The sequence below is a fragment of the Embiotoca jacksoni genome, unplaced genomic scaffold (assembly GCF_022577435.1).
Source record: "Embiotoca jacksoni isolate LCO1_2020_lvr unplaced genomic scaffold, fEmbJac1.0.p SCAF_17, whole genome shotgun sequence".
In the NCBI taxonomy this organism is placed as follows: domain Eukaryota; kingdom Metazoa; phylum Chordata; class Actinopteri; family Embiotocidae; genus Embiotoca; species Embiotoca jacksoni.
Window position 1 is genome coordinate 7481998 of NW_027185307.1, and position 24213 is coordinate 7506210.

The 24213-nt window shown below is 41.0% G+C and overlaps 1 protein-coding gene across 1 annotated transcript in view; it reads left to right on the top strand.

Annotated features, from left to right (window-relative positions):
- The first annotated feature begins 1078 nt into the window (after positions 1–1078).
- Positions 1079–24213, top strand: part of LOC138199373 (receptor activity-modifying protein 3-like) — a 32537-nt gene continuing 9402 nt past the window's right edge. Inside the window, exons 1-3 of the mRNA XM_069151423.1 lie at positions 1079–1605; positions 18690–18719; positions 19145–19304. Of these exons, the coding sequence (XP_069007524.1) occupies positions 1554–1605; positions 18690–18719; positions 19145–19304 (242 nt within the window). The 5' untranslated portion in view covers positions 1079–1553. The remainder of the gene's footprint in view (positions 1606–18689; positions 18720–19144; positions 19305–24213) is intronic.

Consider the following 24213-nt stretch of genomic DNA (forward strand, 5'->3'; position numbering starts at 1 on the left):
CCTTGTAATTTTTACACTGCTGTATCAGTACTACTGGATGTAATTGCTTCTTGCAGCGCTGAGATATATGTACTCAGTTCACACAGCAACATGATCTGAATACAAACAAATAAAACCTGGCCTACATGCTTTCAAATGCTTTAAAAGAATTGATCTCGATAATTGTTCCATCATTCCTCAGAGACCTCGATCAGCGCTGACAGTTTGATGCTTCTGCTGCTGGAACTGGATGTTTAGGTTGGCATGTTTGACAAGGATTGTTCGTAGAAATCTGCACAGATTTTACTTTTGAGAAGTGGAGTAAATAATATGAGAGAATTGAGTTGGAGATTTTTATTCCTGAGTTGGCGGCTTTTTATTATTATTTTTTTGTCCATCTCTCCACACGGTTGGAACACTTGGCAGCTTTGACTCAGTTTCTTCAGGAAGAAATGAACAGTACCCTCTTCCTGCTCAGACACGCTGTTGTTTTTGCCTACATGGAGATGAAAGGCAGGAATTTCTTGTTAGTGCTCAGATCAAACTAACAAAAAAAAACAAAAAAAACCCCAACATAATAGCTTCAATCGAGCAGCAAAATAAAGAGTGACATTTGCAAAATCAGATGCAAAAACTGGGATAAAGTAGCATGTTTGTTGCATCGTCTGTAAACAAGTGAGCAGATGGAGGAGCGTTTGTGTTAGAACAGGTCACCACACACCGTACAGAGCTAAAACATGAACTAAACTTTATGTTCATAACCTCAATAATCCACAATGACCAAATAAACTGATTGATTACTTGATCACAAAATGAGGTTTGGAAGTAACTATTTGTAATATTTTACGAAGTGCAGCAGATAAGAAAACAAAATAAAATCACGCTTAAAGAGACAGACATCTTAACGTTAAACGGAGGGCTCTTCACAGCACGGCGCAGTGACTGAGAGGCACCACATGAGGTCAGTATTGTTTCACAGAAATAAAAAGTTCGGCTCACACATGGACCCGTTTTAAAAATGTATTATACCATCATAATCACATTATCATTACGACGCACATTCTTATTGCAGGAGCCTGTAATGAATTGGCCAAACTTGATGTGACAGCTTACGTTGCATATATCCGCTATAATTTCCTGTGTTATATTTAATACTTAATTGGAGAACACTGTATGACCCCTCTACACCCACACAGACACACACACCCTCCCTCCTCCCCACAGGGAGGATGCAGGACGGCGCGGTCCTCCTTAGATCTTGACTCCTGACTGGCTCGGACGGAGAAGCAGCTGCGATCATCACGGTGACGGTCAGGACTCGCTGCTCTGGGATCTGGTTCCTCTTTGTTTGTTTGTTTCTTACTTTCTTTCTGTCTCTCTGGCTTCTTTCTCCAAACCTTCCACATGCATGCGGGCTTTGACTCGTGACAGCATGACGGAACTGGCACATTTGGGATAATTGTTTTTAATTTTTTTTTTTTTAAATTCCAATCATGGCTCGCTTCAAACGTCCCTGTTCACGGAGCTGCAGCTGAGCGTTTCATTTAAAGTCCCACTTGGATTCTCGCAGCGTGATGGATACAAATGAGTTCGCGGTGCTGAAACTTTTTGTTGTTGGGGTTTTGGGTGAGTATTGTTGACTTTTTCGTCGTGTTTTATTGCTCTTTTTTTTTTTCATTATTTGAATCACCCAAGTTGTCTGCTTTGTGCTGCTGTAGGCAGAAATGCCGCCGCATCATGCAAATGCATCCTGAAACTAGAGCTGTTTTACCCACTTTTCACTCAAACAGTCACACGTGTAATACAGCAGGAAATAATTTCATGCTTTTCTATAAGTGGTTCAATGTATTTCCAGAGTTGCACGCCATGCCTCTGTCTGTCAGTCTGAGCCCCTTTGCCCTCAGTCAGGCTGCACAGTGCACATCATGAGGTTCTCTGAGAGGTATCAGCAGCATCAATCCCATCTCCACCAAGCATGCACTGAATGGGGTGGGGGGGACATTGTACCCTGGCACCATGCCCCAGTGGACAGATCTGACCTATATCGTGACCAATGGGAGTTTTGTGGATCTGGCTCATTAGCTGGTAGTGTAAGGATGAAATCATGGATGACATTTGGTTTTCATGTGGAGTGAGGTTGTGACTGAGAAATCCCCAACGTGATTTCGATGTTTTGATTTCTGCACTGGATCCTGCTTTGTATTGATAGTGACCCCATGTGGTGCTGGGCATTGATTGAGATGAGTTGCTGTCATGGCCTGTAACCTGGCAGGAGCAGAGGGCAGGTATAGAAGCTGTATCATGACTCATTGATGGAGAGGAGTGCTGATATTGCGGTGCAGCAGCTCTTTCCAGTGTCTACTTAAGTGGGCTCTCTGAGAGCAGGTGTTGAGCTGATATTTGGTCTTGGCACCGTCTTGGCACTGATTGGAAATACTTGGCTTCCTCTCAGGTGGGTACACGAGCCAGGTGATACAAGATTTCAATTTCAAGGCCTGTGATTCGGAGGGACTTCAGACTGGGGCTCTTATCTCATTGCTGGTTACCCAGAATCTCTTTTAAGGTCGACCTGAGGTGGACAAATGATAAAAACATCGATCCAACACACTTCAGGAAGTCCTGCTGCCATGTTGAAGCTTGTTATAGACTGGAGGATGTGGCCTATATGTCCTGCCAGGACCTTGGACTTGCCTGGACCTCTGCCATGTAACAGCTGTGGGCCTCACAGCATGGCACGGCCAAGCAGAAAACCAGCTTAAATGGTCGTTTTCTAACTTCAAGCATGATTCATGTTCAGTTGCTCAAAAGGCAGAGAATTAAAAAAAAAAAAAAAAAAAAAAAAAAAGATAATACAGCACTGCAGGTGCAGCCATCACATCAGAAAGAGGTTTTATTCCCATACTGTAAATACAGGCAGCAGTGGTTTCCCGTGATAGCTCTTGTCTAGACTCAAAGATTTTCCCATCGAGATCACCGTCAGGAGGGAGAGAGTAGGAGGCCAGATGTCGTGCGTTCAAAGAAAGGCAGAACATAACGCAGTGAGTCACCCTGGTGTTTTACTTTGAAGGCCGGCATGGTGGATGCAGAAGAAACCAGAGAGAAGGTCCTCATCTGCACTGCAGAGAGAGATTCCCACTGACTGAGAAGCATCTGCTTACCCCCATAAACAGCTTTTCATGCTCTCTCAGTGAGGGAAAATGCCTTGGGCTTCTTTTGTTCCACAACCATCTGATCTTGTTGTGAAAAAGAGTTTTTCTTATAAAATGCTATTCATAGACGTGCAGTGGGATTTCTGTGGATGGGGGTCTTCTCAGTGCATGTAGCTGATGCTCGGATGCCACGTGGATGTTGTTATACATGCTGGTTTTCATCACCTGGACATCGCAGGGTTGAAATTCTTTCAAGTTTAGTAATGAAGACAAGTTGTTTGTTAACTGCAGAATACATCATATCTTGGTTTGTTCAGTTTAAATAATGAGTCTGGGATTTATTTTATTGTCAACAAATCCCATAAAAAAGACCAAATCCAACAAAAGGGATGGGTTTTTGTTTACTCAGACACACACATGTGAATATAAACACAAGTGCACAAATCTAGTATTTACTCGTTTCCACTGTCAAGTGTGTATCTCCAAATCTAGAAGAGTGTTTGTACAGTGGTTGAATAAAAAAATCGTCCCGCTCCTTAAACTAATCACGGTTTTCATTGGATTATCTGCAATATCAAATCAGAGTTATGAGAAGTAAATGTTTTGGCGATACGTGCTTGTTTTATGAATGTATGAAAACTGTATGCATGAGATTTATGTGTGTAGTAGAAACAGATGGGCTCATGGCTGAGACAAACACATCGCTTTTGATCTTTTTTATAAGATTTGTTGAGTGTGACAAAAATATAAAATATTACAAGCCTTTATTTTTGAATAAAAATTAAGCAAATAAAAAAAACTCAGAGGAGGGATGTTCTGTCAGAAATTAGAAAAACTTGCAATCCTACCACGTCACATTAAGAAACAGCTCTTTGTAAATATCATATTACTGGGTAATATAATAGACTGTGTGAAGTAAAGTTTTAGAAAAGTGCACAAGACGTACAACTGCTACAACTGCTCTTCCGCTACTTCATATCATAAATTGAATCCGAGAGAACGACCCAAATCAAGTCTACTTGTATTCATTTTTATGCATTTTATCTATTTCTAATGCATATTATCTGTTTTATCTCATTTCTTTTCTGTATTTTTAAATGCTCCTTTATATCAGTTTTTATGTGAAACACTGCATGTAATTCTCTTGCTGTGAAGCACTTTGAGCGGCATTTCTTGTATGAAAGGTGCTATACAAATCAAGTTTATTATTATAATAATATAAGTAAATCCATTCAGACTACAGATTGTACTTTGTTCTGTCAATCAGACGTCCACATCTGTGTCACTAAACCCAAAGGAGGGAACATGAAATAACCTGTGTTGTGATTTGACGTTACATAAATAAAATTGAATTGAATTGAATTGAACATTTAGAACATTAAAAACCACTGAAAAATGCTTTGTGTGAGAACAGATTTCCAGGTGAGTGTGTAACTGATTCACTGACACCGTCACTCTCAAGCTTCAGCCACATCGCAGCGGCAGTGGAAGTGCATTAAGAGCATTATTAATCTTTCAGCTCTCCATGAAAGATTTATGTATCAGAAGGGGCTTGAACTTTGTCTCTCCGTTCATCATGTCAAAGTCTGATGCTGAGGTCATACTGACTCTGAGTCAAAGCACTGTGCGGTCAGACTAGAGGGGTTTCACACTTCATAAACACAGTTATGAGCTCTTTGTCTATCAAGTTTGCCGTGTGCAACTCCTTATTAAACGTTTCAGTTGAAGCACTAGAAGCTGCACGCGCTCACAGTCCAGATTATCTCATGTAATCCAAAGTGTGGAAGTTTACTTCAAATAGAACCGTGTAAAATAATAAAGCAAAAATGGGACAATAAGGACAACCTGCACACAGAACCTGATTAAAATGGCATTCATGCAACAAACAACAAAAGATGAATCAATTAACTGATCAGTTGAGCAACAGAAAATGTCATGAATATTTGCAGTTTTTTTGGTGTTTCTAAAATTAGTACATACTGTGTTGGTCAGCTCGAAGTTAATGATGATAATAGTTAATTCATAGACTAAATGATTAGTTGATTACTCAAGAAAACAATGATTAAATTAATTGATCATAACAAACCGCACAAGTGAGAAACTGCACTTTCTTTTCTTTTTCCATGAGAAGCAAAGATCCTCGGTTCATGCTGCGTCTGTGAAGCGTTACACAAACCGACTCCATCTCATATATATATGCTAAAGAGCTGAAAACTAAACACTATTTTTCTGGGTGAAGCAGCAAATCAACGGCCCACTATTTAATGCCATTTCCAGGAGCCATCATACCTTGGCTTCTCGAAGGAGCAGGCAGAGGCAGAGTTGGTAGTTAGCTGAGGATTTAAATGTTGGAGACGTGCCAGACGGTTCGCTCTCAGCCTGATGTCCAATCACAGACCAGGTGCTAATGAGCACTACTGAAAAGAGAAGTGTATTAAAACCTGAAAACTGAGTCTAACGGTAGATCAAAGTTAATGATCAATGCTGAACTGAAATTAGTCACTGATGACGGGTGAGGGCCAGTCTAAGCGACCAAGAGTCATTATATTCACAGGCGAGAAAATCGTTTCGTCGTGTAGTCAAAAGGTAATTTTGCTCTGAAATTAGTTACGGCAGGCCGAATGTAATGAGCCGCAGCCGTCTGATGAAGTGACTGACGACAATACTCGACATTTATGTGGCCGCCTCAGTTCAGAGTTACACTTTATTAACGCTCAGGCTGCTTCTTACATTTACACGGACTCACGTTGAGGTGGTAAACACTTTATCCACATTTCTTCACCACAGAAATAGGTTTGTGGAAATCACAGATCATTTACAAAGACTGATTCTATGAAACTATGAAGCATGAGAAAGGGTATGAAAATGAATAAGACGGGCGGTCAGGTATTTTACTTTTCGTTGAAGGGGGAATATTTTTAATCGCTGAACCTCATCTTTGAAAGTGAAACAAAATTCTGAAGTTAAAAGAGAATTGTCTGCTTGAGCCAAGTGTCTTCAGGCTTCAGCAGCCATTGGAGCTGTCAAAGGTTGAGCTGCATTGTGGGTAATGTTAGTGAAGGAATAAAATCGATGATATCTCTGGTTCGGCTGGATAGTTTTAATGCTGTTTTGTTCCAACTATTCATCATGAGCATTGCAGTGTTACGCCAGTGCTAAATGCACCAAAGTTGTGGAATAACTTCTTTGTGTCGTCAAAACAGGTTTTCTAAGAAAATATTTATGTATTTGAATGTCCAGTCCTGCTCCACATCCAAATACAGTCTGTACTGTCCTTTAGTCACACTTTACACAACACACCCTCATACTGAAATGACACACAAAAAAAATTGTATTTCCAATGACTCCCAAAACCACATTGGACAGTACCTGGGACAGGCTAACTGGACGTTCGTCGTCATGGTAATGAGCATGTCGATTATGTTGTTAAGCAGTCACAGTTTGGTTACGTTTCGGAAAAGAACGTGGTTTGGGCTAAAATAATTAGCCTTTGATAGTTACATAAGTACTCACGAGACATAAGTTACATTATCTAAGTGAGATGTGATATGTGAATTAACTTGCGTAACAAACTTAAAATAATTTAGTCTCGTCTTTTGTTTTCACATGAAACAAACAGCGGCCTCTTGGCTGAAAGGCCTGTGATTGATTATTCGAACCATCTCCGATCTCATCTCTATGTGGACTTTGTCAAAATTTATGCTACATCATCTGACTTCCTCCTTCCTTCTCTGTCATAATTACTCAGACCACTAGGGGGCGGAGTAAATGTAAATATGTGTCATATTACACTGCTGGCACAGACAAATTACAGGTAAACACATTTCATATTCAAAGTTAAGTCGGCTTGGTAACACAACCCACTCACATAACAACAGATATGGAACGTGAAGACACTGATAGGTTTTTACAAGGTCAAGATTAGCATGACTCCGATTTAGATTTTTTTGGTTTCTGATTAATACAATAGAAATCAAATTAAGCAAAGTCCCTTTCACAGAAGGGCTCCTCCAGTGTCGCTGAAGCTCTCTGTGGTATTGGACCCGAATAAACATGTCAATTAATGTCTTGGATTTATAATAGGCCTTATTACACTCTCACCCGTCCCAGTCTGTCTCAGCATCACAATTTGAATTTATGACAGAGGGACTAAAAGCCAAACTTTCCCAATCTGTTTCCGTCTTTGCCTCTTTCACCCTGTTGTCCATCACTCAGGCACATGAACAGCTTGTTGGCGATGTCCGAGGCAAAGGTCTTTCACACTGTTGGTCAAGCAGCTGACGGAAACACAGCCTTTTTCCCCCCGCACAATTCCCCAAATGCAATCTGTTTTCCAGGAAAAGGGCTTATATTTGTATTTCTTTTTTTCTTTTTTTTGAATGACACCAACTGATTATTATAACTAGATGTAAAAGGATCATCCCTCCCTGTGTACATACATGTTTCACATCACACTGCTTCCAAACTCAGTTTATCTGTCAGTTTGTGTATCCATCACATCCCCTGATGAGATTTTGTCCAAAGTCAGAGGGAAAACGCATTCCTCTGCCGAGCTCTGGTTTTTATCACACGGGCTGTGTGAAGGCGCTGTAATTAACGGTCAGGGCAAGTTGACATATTTATTGCAGATCTGCCACAGAGAAGGTTGTATCGCTCAGAGGGGTGAAGTGTTTACTGCTGCTGTGTTTCAACAAGTTTGGACATTTAAGGAAAAGTGCAACAATTTGGTGCCATTTTGACTGAAAGAGACAGAAAATGGAGATAAAATGATCTGATACAGAAAGAGCATTCACTGTAGCATGAATGCTTGTTGAGACATCGACCGAGGTGTCACTGAGCCAAGTCCGACTTTAAAGAGCTTATTTATCAGAGAATAAAAAGTGACCCATTTCAGTTAAATCTACAGCTTTGTCTCGTTTTGTGTAGCTGCACAACCGTCTCGCCCGTCAGCGGCATTTGCTGTTTTTCTAAAAGCCGACATAACGGGATTAATTAACCTGTGATGCTGTGCAAATCACCAAATGTTAGCTTTTTGTTGGGATGTAAGTGTTCCAGTGGAGCTTGCTGTTGTGGTTTGTCAATGAGCGAGGACAGCTTTGGGCTTTGGGCCGTTTTTAGCTTTTATGTTTTAGAATTAAACGCTTGTCTGAGGTTGAAGAGGAGTGAATGTGGAATATTGATGAACGCCAGAATCCTGCTGCATCCCGACCGCCGTCTTTCCAATTGATTATCTTTGCTAACAAAAGAGCAAATGGAAATCCAGAAAGTGTGCTGATTCTGCCAATTCACTGTTATAATCACATCCATGTTCCTTATCTATAACCAGCAGCCTGCACTGATCATACAAAATGCCAAAAGTGTGCAAAACGAAAGTATTTTGTTTACATGCTCCACCAAAGATGAAATGTCTGCGAGTAGCTCAGTGCAAACAAGACATAATAGCTCATAGACAGATGGATTCTCTCCACAGGGGCCCATTCTGCTGATGCTTGGCTGTAATTTTCCTCCCCCGCGTAGTAAATGGACTGCATTTATACAGAGCCGTTATCCCAAAAGCCCTTCACGGCATTCACCTACGACATGCCGCTCCGCCACCTGAGCTGCTGTCGTCCTACATTCAAGCGATGTAATAGCGTAAAGGAAAAGATGTCTCTCTCCGGAAAGTCCCCTGTCATGGATTCTGTCCTCTCCATCACTGCCATTTTATTTCTGTCTGTCTCCGTCATGGACATCCAGTCCGCCCTCTCCACCCCCGTCTTCCTGCTTTTGTTAGATAAGTACCCAGAGTTCCCCTCTGTCTTGCACATCTGTGTCATTCCCCTGTCTTGCCTTCCTCTCCCTCCTGCTTGACCCCCAGGATTCACCAACACGGACTTTGATAGAAATAACCTGGATAGCTCTACAGGTTCCTATGAGGGACGTTTTATAGAAGCAGAGGGGTGTTTAATGTTGTCCAACCAAATGTTTATTCCTGATCCAAACAGTCGCGCTTCAGGGTGGGTTGAAAGGCCAGCTGTCATTGAGATGGGCGGAGACACGATATGATAGAGCAGACTTGCAGACAGTCTTTCCAGGAAGACATTTACAGCATTGCACTTAGTTGTACACCAAGCGGCAACCAGCAGTGACGTCACCCCGTTGGTTTGTGAACGGCCGTAATGAAGCCTTAAGTTCTGAATTTGGCCGCCGCCATGAGGTTTTGAGACAGAGTACAAAGGACATTATTTTCATGTGGGGCAATGAGGTTCCAGGAGGTGACAACATTTTTATTAAGTTGTTTTTAGTCACAAACCCCAACTGTGTGCTTACGTAGTAACTCCAATAATGTGTTTTTACAAAAATATCCATTTTCTTGCATGGCTGTCTCACGTTTTGCTATAGTGGACGGACATGTCTATTTCATGCTTTGCAGAGTTGAAAAAAAACCCAGGGAGAAGCAGGACCCTGGCATCCTCCCTTACCTCTCTACAGCTGGCGGATTGTGGCACTAAGTGGGTGTGAATGTCAGGCTGTCGGTTTTGGAAAGCTACAGACATGATGGAAAGGTGTGGGGGAGGGAGTTTCCAAAGCCGACACAGTTAAGGGCAAGACTATTCTGCTTGCCGTGCAATATTCTCATTTACCTCCTTTGTTCTTTTTCAAACTTTAAAATTGATTTTTCTCCCTGTGTCTCTCTTGTTCAGGCTCCTTCACAGAGTTCCTGAATTAATTTCTGTTTGCCTCACCTGGCACATTAGCTGGTAGTTGAATAATAATGACTCAGCAGTCTGTCACTGTGGCTTTGCCTTACTTTGAATCCCTCAGGCTTCTGTGAATGAATGCTGGGTGAGAATAGAGACTGACCACGTGTAGTTTCCACTTTAAGTTTCCTCGTCTACAATGAGAAGTAATTTCTTTTGTTTGTGAGTGAAGTAACTTCCATAGCAAGAATACATGAATACATTTAAGGAAGCCACACTGGTATCTGTCAGGTCTTTCTCCGCTGAGGCTGTGGGCGTTTTCAGATCTGTGATAAACATCCTCAGCATCTGTGAGTCCTCTGACAGCAGCAGCTGGTGGCCAAACTTCACTGAGGAGAAATCAACATTTAAAGGTCGTCTCTTTGCAGTGACCCTCTCAGTCGCTGACAGACGACACGGCAGCCTTTAAAATGATGGCTCCTAAATCATATGAACAGGTGAACTTAAGAACTTACAAATCCCAATCAAACAAAGACAACTACAGCGAAGTGAAAATCATTATTGCTCAAGATTTAATTAGTAGGCGAAGACTTGAAGCCTGACTGGAACAAAGTCAAACCAGAAACCTCCGGAGGGAAGCAGAAAGTTAGAGACGTTGTGACAGTCGTTGTAGACTGGACAGCCAATGACCATCTATTGATTTTCCCAGCTGATCCAGGGATTTGTGCTGCCAACCTTCCAAAAGTTTCAAAATTTTGCCGAGGTCGACACCCAGTAGGATTAAAGGACTACAGACGATTACCTAAAGAGCGTACCCAGACCTAAACATTCACACAGCGAGTTTGGGTCCGGTAACACGAGACGAGCCCTCGAGTGGGTGGTAAAAAATAAAGCTGGTTTAAACATATATAAACAAAGTTAGATATTCTTGTTGTTGATGCTTATCTTTTTCCAACAACAATTCCTCGGTTACACAGGATGACCCGAAATCCTCACCGTCAACAGTTTTAATTTTGGCACAACTTTATACCGAATTTAGAAACTCTGATATCAGTCAACGACTCCACTTTGAGTTTCAATGTGACCACAGTAGGATAAATGAGAGACACAAAGTTTTTAGCAGTGGCACAGAATTTAATCGGTGCTTTCAGTACAAAGATATCGTTACGTGAAACTTTTATTAGTTAAACCCTGATCACTTTAAATGAGTTAGTGCAGTCAGCACGGATACAATACATCTACTGTAATAGCTTATCATTGTATTGACCACTTTCTCAGGCTGAGCACAATCTGAGCAAAACACTGGAGTCAATACAAGATTTGGTTTTGAGAATTACAGGTTATCACAATGAGCAATTAAACTTTGAAAGAACCAAAGCGTTTTTTCTGCTCTTTTTTTTTTTAATAATTTTTTTACCCCTGGACCAGCAGAGATCTGCTCTAACAAACTGACATAAATCAGTAATTTTTCAGTGACATGATCTTGATAGGTCAGTATTTCCACCACAACAACATTCTCCTCTTGTTGTTTTGTCAGACCGGGACATGGAGGTGGACACTTACATTAGCGCTCTGCCAAAATGTTTTCCTGTCAGAGAGCTCTGCTGATAACAAGACTGACTGACAGTGCATCTGTTTGTTTGTCACAGTTTTCACTGCTGCAAGGTCAAACTGAGACACTTGTGAAATGACTTCTGAAGGTTATGAAATAGGTTTAACATCCATCAAAGTTCAGTTTTAAAAGCTGTCTTATTTCCACGTTCATTTATTTTTACTTTAGCATCATAAAGAATCAGAGTACAGGGTGCTGCCAGTCTCTGGGGAAGATGGAAAAACACTGCCAAGATGTTGGTATCCTTTTGCGTCAAAGAGAAAATAAACCAGCCGAAGGAGGAGGGGAGATAAGTAGCAACGTCCTCTTGGCAGAACAACGTATTCGCTGTGTTTGAGGCTACGAATCATCTGATTGTGTTTGTCAAGTTTCGTTTGATTATAGAAATTATTCCTCACAACTGATTTAACAATGTCAATGATCAGTTCTAATATTACTTGGAACACTTTATAGAGTTGTGTTACCTCACGTCTCAGCTCCTGCTCTGACATTTCCCTTAACTCGGCAGCGGCTTGCCACAGATTGAAGGCTTCATTTGAAAGATAGTGAAAGAATTCCTAAAAGCAGGCACTTCTCCAGTCACCTCGGCCTGATAACCCCTCTGATTGTATGAGGACCTCTGGATTCTCCTCATAGAATAACAGACGAGGATGGAGTAACTTTCTCCTTGTAAATGCAGAGGGTTTTAAATTTCACCCTGCCTGTATCCTGTGTTTTTCTGTGACAACATAGATGCTACTTCAGCTCCTCTTGTTTTTACATGGTCAAATACAAGATGTTCTCTGCTCACGAATCTCTCACTTGACCTCTATTCTTAAAATAAAATATCCGGTCTTCTCTTCTACATCCTTCTGGCCTGCTTAGATGTGATCTGCAACGCAAACAAAACAAACATTTTACTTCAGACGGCTATTGATTGAGTTCGCCTCAGTTGTTTTTTTGCAGTTGCTGAACACAGGGGGGCTGAAAAACTGAAGTCAGAGATCTTAAAATGTCTTCAAAGAGAAGGGAGGGAGGTCAGGTTTTTTTTTTTTTTTTTTTTTTTTTTTTTTTTGCCTCAAATTAAATTAAGTCGGACATAAAGATCCACTTGTCTTCAGTTCGTTTTGAGATACTTTTCACTTATGCAGCAGACAAGACTGTGTGACTGCTTTTAAATCTTTTGACACTATTGAACATGCCACCAGGGATCAGTCATATCATACAGTTCACAACAGTACAATTCTTAATATGAAAAAAAAAAAAAGGTGAAGGAGTTAGTTCCGAAAGTGTGAAAGTGGTTTACCACTAGCATGCCTCAGGAATATGTTAACTTTTATTGAATATTATGAAGCAAACTGTTATGCTGACATATGAAACTAGCAGTTGTATGTTTGTGAAATGAAAAATACAATATTTTTCAGTATTTGTCATTATTGCATTTCTTCCTCCATTTCCGCCTCTCTTCCTCATCCTGGGCTGCAGGTCTTCCTCTCTTTTCCCACCTTCTCTCCATCTGGAGCCCTCAGCTGTTTTTCAGGAGCTCGGACTAGTTATCTGCGTGGAAAGCGAGAGAGAGAGAGAGAGAGAGAGTGGCGAATGGCGCAGCAGGAAGAGAACGAGACGAAAGGACACGTGATTTATCCCTTTTTTAAATTTCTCTGATTTGATTTTAAAAAACAGGACGCATTATTGCTGTAGGCACAGATACAGAGTCAGACAAGGCGTCCCTAATATCCTGTTCAGGATGCATTCATCCGTCTTTGCATGTTTTCAAACTAGCAAAAGATTTTGTTGTGTTATAAATTTAATTTGCTGCCAAAGGCAAAAACCTTTCCTATAATTACGTCTGACCGTTATCACCACCAACACTCCTCTAGACTGCTCGCCAAATGAGTACCTTCCTGTCCTACTGATGACAACGAAGCTCACCTGAAATAACTCCTACTCTTGCCGGTGCTTTAAATATATTCGGACGGTGCTACCTTCTTTCATCGTCTGTTTCCTCTCATCTATATTTATCTAACAGGCACTGGATGACAGCGCGACAGTGAGCCAAGTGCGCCGATGCTCAGCTGGCTCACTCTCAAGCAGCATCTACAAACTCCTTCATTTGGATTCTCACTCAGTTCAAAATAACTCTGCTTGGCCTCCATGATTTACTCTTTTAATGCTGTTTGAATGTCAAGCTGAGGCTTCAAATATATTTCTGTTTGAGGGCAGAACTCCTCTGTTTTGAGTAACAAGCTGTAATTCCTGTCATTACTTATAACATTGCGCTCAAGTTGAAGGTGTTTTTCAAGCATCTCATAGTGAAGCTCACAATTAGCGTCTTGCTAATTTTAAACTTCCATATGCAGGGAATGTAATGAGTATCCTGCAGTATGTGTCCTTTCTTTTATTATACATTGATAACATAATACTACTTAATTATTCCGGTTTAATTACGTCGAGGTTTTCTGCCTGCGTCGTTTTTAAGAGTCTTTTCTATCCATAAATAGACGTTTTGTTGTGTTTTCAAATTAAAGTGCCCCTTTGAAAAGACAAGAGCCGTGCACGCTTTCATCCAAAGCTATTAAACTATTTATTTGCCTCTTTGTGAATGCACTGTGACGTTTAGAAAAACTGTAATTCTGACATGCAATCACTTTCCCTTTTTATAACCACGATTGATCTGATGATGTCACGATAATCTGCAGCTTGATCCATGACCAGCTGCCTCCACAGCGGTCAGGAAAGAGCCTCACTGGCATAAATGTGTGTGTGTGCCACTTGTCCTTGCCAGTTGTTACTCAGCAACAGCAGTCACAGCCCCGTGAACCTTACTGAAGAGGAACCTGACGGCCCGATGAATGGTATAAAACATAGACGAGCAGCTAGTTGAGTGAACAAATACAAAAGCGTCTTTCCTCGTGTGACTGATGAGACGTGAACGATTCAGTCGTGTTTTGTGGCAAAAGATTTAACGGGAGGCTGTGAATGAACAAATCAATGTGGAATAGACGTATAATTTACCTTTTCTAGGAAGTGAAAAGGCCTTTCAGTTATGTGGGTTCCACAGCACAGCTCATTCAACTCCAAACCAGCTTTCACAGAGTTACTGCAAATCGGCACTCATGCTTCCAATATGCAGCTCACAGCCTGTATTTGAAGTATTTGACATGGTAGAGACAGCTGCCGGTGAATTGCATTGCTGCTGTTCGTCTTCTCTGCAGAGTCATTGTAAGAGGAGCTGCTGGAAGGCTGTTATGAACTCTGCAGACTTTAAGCTGCTATAATGTTTTTTACATTAACAATGGCTTAAATAATTAATTGCAACATGAGCAGAGTCTTTTGCAGGCTTGCTAAGGATAGACAAAGAAATATTATCTGAAACTATACTTCCTCTCAGCTTTACTGGAGATTTCAGCCTCCTTCAGCTATTTGTTTTGGTTTTCTGGAAACTTTATGGAACTCTAGGCTCCTGTTTTCACTGAAAAAGCTCTGATAAACCTGCTGTATGCTTCCTCCTCCGCTGCTGCTGCTGAAGAGACAAATATCAGATGAAACGATCAATAGCTCACTCATATTTGTCAGTTAAATATGAAACTATAGAGTCAGCAGCTGATTATCTTAGCATAAAAACTGGTTCAATTTTTTATAGCCAAATTATTTCTTTAGATCCAAATATTGGATGTGTGATTGTTTCAGCAAGTTACATTGCCTTAAGTTGCCAAAAAAATAAATGAATACTGCTTAAAGTCACTCCTTTGACATTTTATGTGCTTTTTAGGTCCAGTGTGTGGGCTATTGATTTGTCAATCAGTCACACACCAGGATTCAGCAAGCTGCTGAAATTCATACTCATGAATCTCTATATAACCACATCTCTAATGCACACACTTAGTCACTGGTGATGCCTGGACTGTCTGTGTTTCCTCAGTTCATAAAGCTGATGGAGTGGAAACCTGCCACTGCTGTTGTGCTGAGCTCAGACTGAAGGGAATCCTGCTGCAGGTTCATCAGTTCCTCCAAGCTGGTTGTGTTCATTAATAACTTAGAAGACAAGTCTCCTTGGGAGGTTCATTTGTCAGCAGCATATGAGAATCATATTGTGACAAGAGGAAGAGTGTGAAAGTGTGAAAAGTGTTTGTAAGCTTGTCGAAGCAGAATCCAGAAGCTCAAACACCCACAGAGAAGAGTATAAACTGCACCTGGGAGCTGATTTACAGTGTTTGTTAGCACTTTACGGTAGTGTAGGTCTAAATATGCAATATTAAACCAAAACATATTCAAAGTTTTACATTTAAATGTGTCAAAAACTGCCGTCCACTTCAGGTAGAGGGATTTGAAGCCAGAGCTCACTCAGAGCTGCAATGCTGTTCAAGGTGAAGCTCTTAATCTGCACCTCAAGAAACATGAGAATTGGATCAGATTTTATACATGTTAATTAATTAGATGCTAATTTAAAATCTGTATCCCCTTGTCAAGTTTACAAATTCATAAATTACTCAGTTTAGAGATATTCTTGTGTAAATGATCAAATTTTTTACGTTTATCATCACAAGCTCATTACTGCACTCTCTGGTGCTCATTTAAAAAAAAAAAGTCAGAACACATGATAAATTATCAAGTGTTTTACCTTCGTGTAATAACTTATAAATGTCTTGACTCTGTCGGCTTTAAATGTTGTTGGAAGCTACCGCAGAGCTTGTACCATCATGGGTGGGCTGTTTTCATGAGGGATATTGGGTTTTGCCACTCAGGATCTCATGTGGTTCAGATGTATTTATGTTGGATGTTACACTCGACATGTTATTTTTGGACTCGTTTGCATGAGGTTTACTGTCAGGAGAAATTAAATGCAAGAACGAGAGGGCTGAAAGCCAAGTCCTGACATCGGAGAGGGAGAACTTTTTCGAGTGCTATGTAAATCGCCATGAAGTTTGATTTGACATATTGATCTGCAGACACTAAGGAATTATCTTTGTGCTCTGATTGCTTCGGGAAATCTTTAAGAAATGATTTTCTGTCTCTTTGTGCATCTTTACAGTTTTGTTTTTCCCTTTTGAACAGAGCGAAGGAAGATTTTATGTCTTTGACTCTGACACCTCTCATGGTTGCAATCAGAGGTGGCGCCCGTCAGTGTGTCTCGATCCGGTCTAATCAAGCTGGGATTGAAGCTCCTCAGCAGCACAGCGGTCTGTCACTCTCACGGTCACTTTTGTTCTTTGGCATCTTTTTAACTCGGAAATTTCTTGATTGCACGTTGTTTTGCTGAAACTCAAAGAGATTCAGGTCAGTTTTCAGAGTGATTTTTGGAAATCACTGAAAAGAGTCCTCAATGTGAGTTTTTGATTAATTTAACCAAACCTTACTCATAACTCAGGTTTTTATTTAGATCCACTGTTCCGTGGTACTTTGCAGACTTCGGACTGAAAAAGAGTGCTCGTACCACCTTTTTCAGGAGCCCTCTTTCTAGTTAGGAAGATTTTTCTTGCCCTTTCCAAACTGTTTTGACGTCAACTTGAAATGAAATGAGTGTATTAAGGGTCCTGAAAGCCATAAAAAATTTTAATTCAAGTCATCTCAGTGCAGCTCATATTCAACCTGTCTGGGTGGGTGGGCTTTGCCATAAAACACTGTCTATGAATAGTTCATTAGGATATTTACTATTTTTGGAAAGTGTGCTTATTTGCTTTAAATGAGATCAGTACTTGGCATTTTTACACCTCCGTTTTTGTAACAAAAAAAACAAATAAGATGTAGTGTTAATGTGTGAGCATTAGAGGTACATGTGCATGGTTTCCCCTTATTTCCAACCTTTATGCCAAGCTAAGATGTAGCTTTAAGTTTCACATATTTCCAAAATGCTTCCTTTAATGAATCGCTGAACCAAAACACCTTTCTGTTTCTATTTTGTAATTCTCATGAGACTGAAACACAAAATTACAGCACAAGAATCTACTCCACTGATTGTTGTTACTATAAAATTTAGGTCAAACATAAAACAAAAAGAATCAGATCACATCACAAACATTTCACCTCAAAACATCCTCGCATGCTCAAACATGGAAGTGTCTATATTTAGCACCCCAACTTGGTAACAGTCTTTTGTCCCGCAGGGCGTCTTTCAGACTGATCCCCCACTTTGTAAGTGTGGCACTTCAAAGGGAGATTCACCTTCCTGTGCAGCAGCATGTTTAGCTTTGGTCATTCCTGACAGTGTTGTAGAAAAAACGAGCTGCCGTGTGCAGGATTTTGGATCACAGAACAGGGGGAGGGAAATAAGAGGAGGAAGGGAATTAGAAGTTAGTAAGATGGAGGCACTCAGACACCGACATGTAATTTGTCTGTTTTGTCTCTTTTCTAACTGCTTCAACTCTGCTGCAAAGACTGAAAAGACACAATGGAAATACATAGAAAACGTACGCTTTCGTCTCCTTCAGTCGTGACAATGCTCACAGAAATATAACGTGCATACCCTGAATCTGCAGTTGCTTCAAAATAAAAGTCTCCATGTGATTCACCATTGCAAAACTTTTAATGTGAAACAGGAACAGTAGGACATTCAAATGTCCTCCACAAATAAGATTCCTATAAAAGGAAATTGCAACAGCACATACATCAGCTCCGTGTGAACATCGTTCCTGTTGGCAGTTTGGTGCTTAAACTCAACAGGCCTTTTTTAAAACGTTTTGAAAGGCCAGCTGTCTATATTGACCTGGTAGTGATCTCAGGCTGCGGTCACCAATGTGTCTTCAAGCAAAGATCCTTTAGCACACTTTGCCACAATGATGATCATTATTTTGACATTTGTATTGGAGAAATAGATGTATATGACCAGAGGTCTCTCATCTCCATCCAGAACAGTTGTCTATTTCAAAACTGATCCAATTACAAACACATGCTGAAGTTATAGGAGGCAAAAGGAGTCAGGACCAACTTCAATTAAAAGACAAAGTGCGGTATCGGAGGTGCTTCACAGTAAAAGTGTCACGTCATTTTGCGTTGTTAAAATGCAGCTCTGGATGAATATTCTGCTCTGTGACATTTCAACAAATGCTACGTGATTGATTTTGAAGGTGACAGAAATTGACAGGTCCGCCGTGACTTTTCCTCTGCAGACATCAGCATTCATTCAGGACATGGGCCACAGGTCCATCCAAACAAACATGACATATGTGATCCCGGCAACAACGACAGCTGAGAAGGTCAAAGGTCACGATTGATGCTGTAGTGCGCACAGTTAGAAATAAGTCTTTTCCTATTGAATACAAAACTAATTGTTTTCTTTTGTTTTCTTTACAGTCAATGCCTGGATGATGAGAGGGTTGTCAGGTGAGCACATCCGTCCGTCCATCCATCCATCCATCCATCCATCCATCCATCCATCCATCCATCCATCCATCAATAATAGGAATAATAACTGTATATCAACATCAGGATAAAGTGAAGGCAAATGAGAAAGTCAAAGTGAGACTTATTGAAACAGACATTTCCACGGTTCCCAGAACATCGTAGATAGAAATAAAACTGGTGATGGACAGAACAAAAATTGTAAGTTACAGCGTCATGACAGAACATAATAAGAAAGAGCTCTCATGAGAGGCAGCTCATGAATAACACATGGCCACAAGCCAGACAACCACCAACATCCATCTTTGTCGTGTTTCATTTCAGTTGCTGTTCTCTTTATCTGAAGTCACGCACACAAAGGAGGAAACACGACTTACAAATTCTTTATCTTCTATCCGTCCTCTCAGCCACCGACAGTTTGAACATCGAGCCCACTCCCTCCCGGTCGAGGAGAGCTTGCAATGAGTCCCGTCTGCAGTGGGAGATGGAAGTCTGCGGAGAGGACTTCAAGCGGGACATGGCTCACATAGATCCACAGTACTGGTGTAACCTCACTCACTTCATCAGGTATGTAACACGACCACCAGAGAGGACCAATCACTGACAGCAGCACTCTAGATTCTTTTAATTGACTATTGCCGTGTTCCAAATGGCATCCTTGTGCACTAACACTCACTATTTTGAGTGCGTAAGTGCGTTCACACTGTCGAGTACAGAAACATGCAGTGCACTAGAAGTACCAGGATGATGCACTCAAAACAGTCCAAAAAAGAAGTGTGAAACGCTGGACACTTTCCACCCTAAACGCTCGCCATCTTGGCTCCGTAGAGGAAGGGGCGAGGCCACAGATGCAAAGAATTTTCTAATTAAAGCGTCTGAGGAAGCTGCAGCTGTTCCTGAATACCTCACAAAAGTGTTTCTTTTTCACTAACTGCTGATGGACAGAAGAATCAGTGTGTTTATTGAGTGTGTTAAACAGAGGACACAAAAACACGTTGATTTCTGGATAAAATAGTTAAAACTGCAGATATTTTGGTGCGTGATGTGTTCACATGCTAAGGTCATTTCAAGTCAGTACAGAACAGCAGTGTGTGATTTGAAACAGCACTTCCCTGTCAAAATCATGCACTACACAATAAGAGTCCTTTTGTGGAAGATCACTATTTATTAGTGTACTATGGGAAGTGTGTCATTTGGAACACAGCAAATGGCTCAGTGTTATTTATCTATTCATAACAGCTGCAACCCAAAACTACTTGTATTTGTTTGTGTCACAAAAATATCTATATTAGGTATCTAACAGCTCTGAGCCATCAGCACTGTAGATGTTGGGGGGGCTGGGGATGATGAGGTTTTTCCAGTCAAACAGCATACATTTGGTTTTTTTGGAGTTGAGGAGCAGATGGAGGTTGTGGAAAGACTGTTGGATGGAGGTGAGGCTTAGTTGAAGAGTGGATACAGCAGAGTGGAGTGAAGGACCAGCTGAATATAAGATGGTATCATCAGCATACAGATGAATCCTGGAATTTACTGCAGCTTTGGCTACATCGTTAATATAAATGGAGAACAAAATAGGACCTAAGATGGAGCCTTGAGGCACACCTTTAGAGATGGTAAGCTACAGACACTCCCACTCCTTCTTTAAGGAGATGTCAGCACAACAACATCAGAATAACTGTTTGCTTGTTTCCTAAATAAGTTGCTGGTGTTATTTGGTATAAAATGTTTTTCTAAATATTCATTCAGAGAGAAATGCATCTCTTTCCCCTCAGAGATTGCTCATAAATTCTTCCTGTTGGCCCATAATGAAGAGCTGATGTTGATGATAGTAGAGAATCCTCTACACACACATCTTAAGAGTTAAATTAAACTGTCTGCTTACATTAATTGGCCGGCGCATATTTAATTTGACAATGATGAAGTAGGAGATGTGCTGTTGGGAAACTACACTGGAAGCTGCTTTTACAAGTTACCTCAGAGCAAATTTTTCATTTTACAAAAGAAGGCTGTGAAAGAAAAAAGCCATCTGTACGCTGAAAAGCTTCCCACGTTTTTGAAGCTCTTATCTTTATCGCTGAAGTGCTGTTGCCTTCCTGTCTGAGGGCTCTATTTTTGTAGTTTCAGTGAAGCGGCTGTCAATCCTGCGTGGTGGCACTTTGTGAGAAACATCTGGATTGATAGAGAGACTGCAATCTATCTGGGCCTCCTGCGGCTGGTGGGGCGTCGGTGGGCGGGAGAACAGTTGGAGGTTTGCATCCCAAAGCTGGAGCCCACCGACCACCCATGCGCATCTATCTTTATCCAGCTTTTTCACCTCATTCCTTACTCTCACCTTTGGCCTCTTACATTCATCTTATTTTTCCACCTTCAATCTTAACTCCAGAGGCACAAGGCGAAGCAGTGAGTTATGAGACCGCTTTCTTGCATAATAACATTCACATGGGAGTCTAAATAATCGTCTGATTCACAGATTTGCTATGACGATTCTGGGAAAAAGACCCACCACCTTCTCAAACTGGTCATTCACTTGCTTTGTTTTAAATTTTTGTTTTTAAAGATTATTTGTCAGAGTTTCTTTTGACTTCCAGCAACACGGGGTTTTATTCGATTACAGGGAAAGGAAAACTGTAGTATAAAGACAAGTGGGGAGGCTGGGACACAAACATATTCAAACAATGACCAACTGCCATCCATTGTTCTGGCTGCCAGTCCTAACTAATAAATCAGTGTATTGTGAAGGCTGTGTAAACTTGTGCTGTGTTGATTACTTTTGCATTTGTTTGTCCATGATTTGAAACAAATAATAACTGCTTAGCAAAGAGTGCAATTGTTTGTTAAATTAGTTGTAGGCAGGTGTGAAAACCGAACAAAATGTCAAAGCTATTGGACATAAAACTGTTATCGTCTAAATTCTTACATTAACAATGGATCACATGAGTACATGTGTGTGGAAAGTGTCACTTGTCACGATGACCTCATTGTTTTGGATTTCTGCTTCACACTCATCAGTGTTGTTTTCAGCTGCCCGGCACCAAAGAGCAGATGGATGAAGGCGGCTAGTGACTGGTGGTAACTAGTGAACGGAGTTTAGCATTTAGCAACTCACAAAGTGCACACAGCCGTACTGACCAAGTGGCAACCAACCGTGACGTCACGCATTGGTTTGTGCCATTCTGAAGCCTTGAGTTCGATATTTTGGCTGTTGCCATCTTGGTATTTTGGAGCCAGAAGTGACCATATTTGGACAAACTGGGGTGAAATGAAAGGTGAATCTGACTCGATGTTATTGGAAACCCGATGACACTACGCCCCGCCCACCTATAGCGGAAACCTAACTGAGTCACAGGCCTGTCAATCACCCAGATTAAACACTCCAAAAATGTGGCTTTTTGAGGCCTTCTATCGAATTAATGGTGGGATTATTTTCAGATTTTCGGACCAGCACAGCACTGATCAGAAGGGAATTTAGTAAATGACACCACTAAGACTTGTGAATTTTTTTTTTTTGTTGACTTTGTATTTTTTGAGAGAAGTTGAATTGAAGTCTTTGGAACCTGAGTGTTTTTGGAGCCAACCCCTAGCGGCTCTTTGGTTAAATTACAGTTTGAAGACACCTCTGTAATTGCTTCATTTTTCAGACTTGGAACTGGCTCCAAGCTTTGCTCCATTTATTGCAGGTTTAACAATTTGTTTATTCTTTAAAAAGGGAAATGAGAGAGAATCGTTAATTTTGTACAACAACAGGTGTTTTTTTCTTGTTTGTTTGCATCTAAAGTTAAATTTGAGTCCAAATCATGGCTCAGCTGTCGGCTCTGTGCCGTAACCCTGTACATTGTGAAACTGGACAGTTTCACATTAGAAATTCACAATGGAAAATCAGCCAAAATAAGGGTCAGGCTGGAAATGATCCAGATTTACACTTTACAGATAAATGATGGGTAGTTTAAGTGTGTGTTTGATCAGAGGTACAATTGACTATCTCTTGGAGAGGCACAGATGGACGTGTTTTCTCTCTCTCTTTCTCTCTCTTCCCTGCCGGTTCAAAAGAAACATCATAAAACAGGGCTGTAAATCAAGCCTATAAATAGTTGAGTGTGTTTTTGGATCCTTTCATGTGCTGTTTGGGTCTACCTGAAGTGCAGGATGGGTGGTGTAATGTCCGGCCTCTGTTTTTCACATTTTGTTCATACTCCAGTGATACTAAATCTGAAGCATGTATGAAGGAGAACCTCATAAAACTTGAGTGTAAATCTTTCAGTGCTGTCCGACATTAAAAGTGTTTGACAGATAAAGAACTTTTAATCAGAGGGGATTTTGTTGCCAAGCTGTGGTGGGAAACAGTCATGATTTGCTTTTTTAGAAACTTTTGGCTGCATGAGTCGACATTTTTACGAGACAAACAATTCATTTGGGTGTTTTGTGTGCGACACTTCATCTACATGACTGTGGGGATACACTGGCTGTCTCAGCAGCTGTTTACTCTGGAGCCTGGAAGACGGCTATAAGGAGGTGAGGGAGAAAGAGAGAGAGCGAGAAAGGGGAAGGAGGGAAAGCGAAGGCACCAGAGGAACCGGAGAGTGGTGAGGCGGATCGGGCTTGGAGAGCGAGGGGCCTCATGTTTAAACAAGCATTGACCCCTGCAGAGTTTCCTCTATTTGACAAATGAGCCGTGCCTCTCTGCAGTGATTGCTGTTGGCCAAACACTCAGCCAACACGGCTGTTACTGTCTGAAATCAGCTCGTACAAACTTGTCGGGCCACTGAAAAGCCTTTAGATGGACCGCTGAGAGGCTATGTGTGTACTGTGCGTGCATTTATGCACTTCAATCATTTACTTCTAATAACATATTGATTTTCTGTCCTGAGCTGTTTACAGCTCCAGGAGCTGCCAGGTTTAATTTAGAGCACACAGGAACAGAGGAACAGTGGTGCTGCTCTGGACCTTTTAATAATATATATATTCACGACTGTGGACGGCCCCTGTGTGGACCAGATGCTGCTCTAAAGTCATCACAGCTTTTTCCTGCTGCAACTAATGACAAGCAATTAACCATTTACATGAGCAAGCGTCATCGTAAGTGGCTTATGTGGCGATAACACGAGACCGCTGCCAACAACAGTGAGCCAACCAGGCATGAAGGGAGACAACTGTTGGTGCTTAAAATCACTGGATGACAACGAACAGCGTAAACTGGTGAAATATTGCTATTATGTCATTCGCTGCTTTGAGTGAATATGCTCATAAGAAATCAAATTTAAGTCCAAGTTCAGTTTTAAGTTGTATTGAGACAGAAACAAAACAAATCTTGTGACACGTTATGAATTGGAAAGTTGAAAAATTCCTCTGAAAAAGCCTCTAAAATTCAGCTGTTGTTTTGTGTGAATGAACAGTAAGCCGAAGAGTCTGTCTTGTTCAACAACACCACAAGAAATAACATAAACGAAGCAGCACTTTCTGAAATTAATCAAAATTGATT